Genomic DNA, 6,354 nt, shown 5'->3' with positions numbered 1-6,354 from the left:
TAGCATATATATCATAATAACACTACCTGTATAACATTTTCGCTTAATACATTCCATTCTGTACATGACCGCCTAAACCATTGTGGAATTGAAAACGATTTATATGGAAATTTGTGACAGGGTAACAAAAGTGATCTTAACAAACAGGAAATCCAAACTCCTATTAAACATACAAGAAATTCTTAGCATATAGCAAACAAAACCGTTGCGTTAAGAAGTATAATACTATACAGATAAATAAATACCTAATATTGATTTGGCACCAACTACATCTATTGATAATAAGGTCGCAAAAGAGAAGCGAATATTTCCATCAAAATGAAACAATCAAGCAATGCAGCCTAGAAGCAAGTAAAAGAGTCCCAATGTCTTTGACTTCGAGGCTTCGTTCATGCTTGCAAGCTGAATCTAAAAAGTGGGATTGATTCAATAACGAAGATGCTCGAAGATTAACTGTACAGAAATATAACCTTCCTTGAGGAAAGTCTGCTTATTTTGTGGCCAACGTAGATGGACAACCGAAGAGCAGAATCTTTAAAAATAGTGAACATAAGCAGAGCTATGCAGGTTTACTACGCTGGTGATTTGTGGAAAAACCCAGTAATCGTGGCCAATTTATAAAGGAATTATCATAGTTTCTTTGGCAAGTTGTAGGTCTTCTTGAGGAATTTCGAAGACGCATCATCGTTTCGATAGCACAAAACATGAAGAAGTGTGTTTGGATCAGATGGACTCCACTGACCTGAAGTTGCAGGTAATGGGAGTTTGGATTTGACAGATGAACCGTATGTCTCTAGAGTCAAACGTCTGAACCGCTCAATAATGGTCTCTGTATCTGTTCGCAGAAGTGGAAGAACATCTCTCGCTGTAGCTGAAAACTTATTGATTACGTCCATTGGCAACCCATCGCCATTTGCCCATAAGAGATGTTTAAGGGACTTAAAGTCATCTTCAATTATTTGTGAATCTAAACAGACAACTTTATCCATACATCACTTAATGGAAAACCAACCAAACAGCCCCAAAACCCGATTTTTTGGTTTTGGAAAATAGTCTGTTATAACACTTCGGACATTCTTGACGTCCCCAAAACCCGATTGTAGTGTCAATTCGATTAATTTACACATCAAACATCTTATTAAGTTTGACTTGTTCAAATCCCCAATTACACCACTCAAACTCAAATCACACCTACCAATCTGACCAATTCACACCTCAAAATGCGACCAATTTTAACTTATCGCTCAATTCAGTTGGACTAAATCTAATAAGCCTCCATAATTTTCAAAGTCAAAACAATATTTGGTTGGATTTCATGACTTCTAAAACATCAACTGGTGCTACCTCCTGCAATTAAAACCATATGTAAGATATTGAGAGTGAAGTTCCTTTGGAATTAAGAAATTAGATCTTTGATTGTGAACTTCACCAAAAAGATATCGAACTGATTGTTCACTTGAACAATATAGAGACACTACAACAAAATCGGGTTTATAAGACACTCCCAAATTCTAAGCGTCCTAATAGACCTCTTTATAGGACTTAGTTTATAGGACCAAGAAAATAAAGTGTCCCATCTAATGTGTTGTATTAAGTTTATATGACGTTTTTTGATGTCGTAATAAGTTTTTTAAGACACTTTTAATATAAAGCGTCTCATCATCAACTTTATAGGATACTATTTGAAAAATGTCATATAAAGACAAGTGTCCTATTAAAAAATTGAGTTTATAGGACAATTTCTCAAAAGTGTCCTATAAAGTTGCTAATGCGACACTTTGTATTAAAAATGTCCTTAAAAACTTGTTAAGACGCCCAAAAGCGTCATATAAACTTATTACAACACCTTTAGATAGAACGCTTTATATTTTGGTCCWATAAATTAAGTCCTATAAAACGGTCTATTGGGACACTTAGAGATTGGGGGTGTCATATAAACTTAATTTTGTTGTAGTGATAAAAGAGAATGGAGCATAGAGAACCGAGTGTATATTGGTATATATGATAGTCTAATACTCACTATGGTTAATTATATCCAATACCCTTTTGAAACTGATCAAGAGACATTCACAAACAATCCATGCATGTTCATAGTCGAGAATGTTACTCGACAAACAAGCCAAGTAAAAATCTACTATCTCACTTAGTGGGTAAGAATCTCGGTTATTGCCATGTTTTTTACATGGTAAAATCATCGGTGTGTTGTCATGCACTCATGCTCATTCGTTGAGATAAGTGACTCGAGAAAGACTTACCAGTTTAAGAGTTGCTTAATGAAAAATATACACAGATGTTAACATCCTGGGAGGTTAAATTGGATAAAGTCAACAGAAATATAGTATCAGAAAATATATATAACGTGACATTAGAAAAAACACCTTTCAAGGACACATGGAAATGGGTGTATTATAAAGTAAACGAGCATTTTGCTTGGGTAGGAGAAATACCTCCATCATGATTTTATTATTGTTATGCTTTGGTCAGCAGTTGCGAAGGAAAGGGAAATAAACATTGAATAAAATCTTCATCACTCATTCCTGAACCTGTAAATAAAAGTTTTTTTTAATCGTTACATCATCAATATATATAGTATATGTGTGTATATATATATTGATATTGTTAGCTATGTGTACATAATGTATAGTTGAGGGAAGCTTCAGTTAACATTTATTAAGCCATCACTTCATTTTTCATTGTCTTGCAAGATGGCTTGGCATTCTCCAAAGGACGCCATGCCATGGGTGGGATTGTATGTTGCTGTAGCATCTCTTATTTGCACTCTTGCAATGGCTGCCGATGCCTTCAGAGGTTTTCGACAACGGAAACTTTGGTTTCCTTGCAAATTTTTCAACATCGATGCTGCATCCATCACACTTATAGCAATAGCAATGAAGCTACCAGTGGATCTAACAACCGATATGCCTGATGATAATTATCCGTTCGTAAAGTATCTAAGCATTGGTTTCTTGTTCACCATGTTAGCTAACTTTCTCCCATCTTTAGGGGGTGACGGATGCCGAGTCCACCAAATAATAAATTCCAACTAACGACTAATTACAACCAAAATTGTAGTAGTGTAAGTCGGGTCGAATCCACAGAGACTCGGTCTAACGTTATACGACTAGCGAATCAAGTACACGATGAAAACGTAAAAAAAAAACTAATAATCACGAAGGGGGGGGGGGTTGGATTTGATTAATTACTCTAAAAATGCGATAAAATATAAACTAAAACAATTGATTAAAGTCCCAACATCGATTTAATACCGGTTAAGATGTTAGTGCCTATCATCGATTCCAAAAATGTAAACGGAAAGGACAAGCCCGAGTTGGCTTTAATCGTTAACAAGCTCTAACGACTCACATTTTCTATAGATAATCGTTGATTAAAATAAGCTCTCTAATCAACCCTTAACCACAAATACAAGTTTAAATAAGCTCTTAAACTCATAGATGCGACTAGCTTTACCGGACTAGAAAAAAAAGTACCAATTCAAAGCCATAAGCTCACAAGCTCGGCTTATTTGCGAGATTTCAAATATTCAATCCGGAAACCTTATCGAAACCAAATCAATACTAGTGTTACTCTATCAAAATTCTAAGACGATTACGTATCTAAGAATTCTGAATAACCATTCCATAAAAGAATTCTAATCAGTTAGCTAGACCAATTGAAAACCCAAATATGATAAACATTCATTTCAGAAATCAAGCAAAAAAGCTTGTTCAAACATGTTTACAGTGAAACCTCAAAGCAATAACAAATCAAAACCTAATTAAGGGGGTGTTTGGGATTGCTTATTTTATCTGCTTATTGACTTATTTCAGTCTGGCACCGGTGATAAGCTAATACCTAGTGTTTGGATAAGAAAAAAGAAAATTGCTTATACCGGTGCCAAACCGGTAATAAGCAGTTTTTGATAAGTTAATCCGTCCTGACTTATGAAAAACTGCTTATTACCAGTTTACCATTTTAACCCTATTACCCTTTATATCTATCTTTTTTCCTCCAGATAACATCGATCTCAATCTTCTCCCTTCTCCATATAACAACATCAATATTCTTTATGTCCCTTTTGATCATTTTACAGATATAAGCAAAATTTGCCAAACACTAAAAAACAACTTATCAGCTTATTGCAGTTTGGTACCGCTGTAAGCTAATCCAAACACTTTTTACAAAACTCCAGTTTGATACCACATAAGTTAATAAGCACTTTTACAAAAAAGCATAAGTTGTTTTAAATAAGCAATCCCAAACACCCCCTAAATCAATGTTGGAATGAACAAATTAGCAAGACATTTGCTAAACTAGGTTACTGATTCTAAAGGTTTTGGATTTACCGTAAGAATAAGGAAGATTGATGAGGAAAGTTGCTGTCTTCACTCTGCATCCGTCTTCTCCAATTGAACCCACTGTCGACTTCTTCAATCGCTCCCGTGTGTTCCTTCTTCTCCAATCGAACAGCCCCCTGCTGTCTCTGTCTTCTTCAATCGAACAGCCACCTGCTGTCCTCGCTGTCCCCTTCAATCGAACAGCCGACTGCTGTCCTCGTTCACTCTCGCCTTCACTCGAACAGCCCCTCTCTTCTCCGGTCCAAAAAATCCATCGAACCAGCCCCTCTCGTCTTTTATAATGAACCAGCCCCTCTCGTCTCTCCCTCAATCGCGCCCACGTCTTCTCCGAATCAAACCCACGACTTCTCCCGCTTCAAACCCCACGAACTAGCTCCCTCTCGCCCACGAACTGTTGCCGTCTCCTCCCTCTCACGTTGCTTCTGGCCGATCCAAAATTGGGAGAGAATATGGGCTTTATTTGGGCTTGATGAAGTCCACAAAACATAGTTCACAAGTTGGGTTTATGTTTTCCTTTTTCGGTTGGACTCTATAAACAAAAAAAACATAGGTTAAGTAAATACATTTATTCATACAATGATGTAAATAATAGGCTTTTTAATTTTAATTTTTTAAACAAAAAAATATAGCTACCGGAGGTATGGATGACAAGAAACTTTTGATGAACATCATTGCCTTGGGTATTCTCATCATCACCATTATTGTAAATATATGCATCAAAGAAACTCCTATTTGGCTTCCATATTTCATGATGGAAATATCTGTCTTTATATTTCTCCTTCTATGACTATTTTGGGTAGCTTTGACAGTTTCAGCATCCAGAAGAGTTTTAGAACACCAGTACAAGGAGTTGCACAGATCGGCTTTAAATCGCCAACAAATAAACTTCTCTTCCTCTGAACTCCTAAATCATATTAAAAAGTATTGGATGATGGCAGAAACCGGTAACCCCAATTTGTGCTCGCTTGTTCACCCTTCTGTTCTGCTTCTAGATTGGTATGCTCATTATTTGTTGTTCTTTCAATTTACCAGTTGATGAGTCAGTATGATGATCTACCAAATTTTTGGGATGGAAAATCATATTATAGGTGGTCGATCAATGTAATTCTAACCATGCAATCAATTGGGGTTGTAGTTGGTAGCATTGCGCCAATTTTTTGATGTATTACTACTGCCACTTATTTCAACCTCTCCAGAAAATGGAGCATCAACCATCTAAACATGTTCAGAGTTGAGAAACATTGGACACAAAGGCTTCAACATTGGAAACACAACCACGTCCGCTCACATATCCCGGGCCGCCATGGCAAAAAACTTTTCAATAATGTCAAAAACATGATTTTGAACTTTTGTATAGCACTTCAAATAACGGTTGTGGTTTTATGTAAAACAATATGTCTCATTCCTAGGTTTTTAATGATCTTATTATCTTCTTGTTGCTATATTTGCAACGCATTGTTGAAAAGGTTTAAAGCATCTAACAGCAATACGAGATCAGAAATTGAAGAATATACTAGTTATGTCCTGCAAATTGAAGAGGAGGCGAAGCTTTCAAACAGAATGTTGAGAAATATTCTCGGATCTATAGCTAAACTTGTTCACGAGTCTGAAAAGAAACAACCAAGATATTTATTAAAGTTCCTAGAGAAATCAATAGGATTCAATGGAGTAATAGAGTTCGACAATGACCAAGTTCCACCTTTACATCCAGAAGAAACCCACAACTGCTGGAGCCTAGTAGCAGTAACATTAACAGCCGTCGCCCTTGCACTTCCTAACATTGGAAATGGCCATGTTAAGGCCTTACTTGCTAGCTTGAGCGAAGGCCTCCAGTTTGTTAGACAAATTGAAGAAACTCTCGACGCAAACGGTGACTTGAAAAAGCAAAGAAAAACAGCAACACACATATGGACTGAAGTAGAAATATACTCCACTTGGCTACATGTTGATCTTCAAAAGAGGGCTTGTAAAGAAAAAAACATCAAAGGAGATTCTTCGA

At 36.4% G+C, this 6,354-nt stretch overlaps 1 protein-coding gene and 1 long non-coding RNA gene across 2 annotated transcripts; one reads left to right on the top strand and one right to left on the bottom strand.

Annotated features, from left to right (window-relative positions):
- Nucleotides 1–1,929: 1,929 nt before the first annotated feature.
- Nucleotides 1,930–4,646, bottom strand: LOC112519549. The gene is made up of 3 exons (XR_003069931.1): nucleotides 4,344–4,646; nucleotides 2,448–2,543; nucleotides 1,930–2,301 (listed from the first exon to the last, which is right to left on the bottom strand). It is a non-coding gene; the product is annotated as an uncharacterized LOC112519549 (long non-coding RNA).
- LOC112519548 lies at nucleotides 2,607–5,777 on the top strand. Its single transcript, XM_025127741.1, has 2 exons — nucleotides 2,607–3,017; nucleotides 5,004–5,777. The coding sequence occupies exons 1-2, from the start codon at nucleotides 2,706–2,708 to the stop codon at nucleotides 5,253–5,255; spliced, it is 564 nt and encodes a 187-aa protein (XP_024983509.1). The 5' UTR covers nucleotides 2,607–2,705; the 3' UTR covers nucleotides 5,256–5,777.
- The last annotated feature ends 577 nt before the right edge of the window (nucleotides 5,778–6,354 follow it).

This window comes from Cynara cardunculus, assembly GCF_001531365.2.
Source record: "Cynara cardunculus var. scolymus isolate 2C chromosome LG 10, CcrdV1, whole genome shotgun sequence".
Lineage (NCBI taxonomy): Eukaryota > Viridiplantae > Streptophyta > Magnoliopsida > Asterales > Asteraceae > Cynara > Cynara cardunculus.
This window is presented reverse-complemented; position numbering and strand designations above follow the sequence as displayed.

Excerpts from the sequence above, each read along its gene's own strand:
- LOC112519548 (XM_025127741.1), top strand. The coding sequence starts at position 2,706 with ATGGCTTGGCATTCTCCAAAGGACGCCATGCCATGGGTGGGATTGTAT. Across the intron at positions 3,018-5,003 it reads CTTTAGGGGGTGACGGATGC|CAAGAAACTTTTGATGAACA; the intron begins CGAGTCCACCAA and ends AGGTATGGATGA.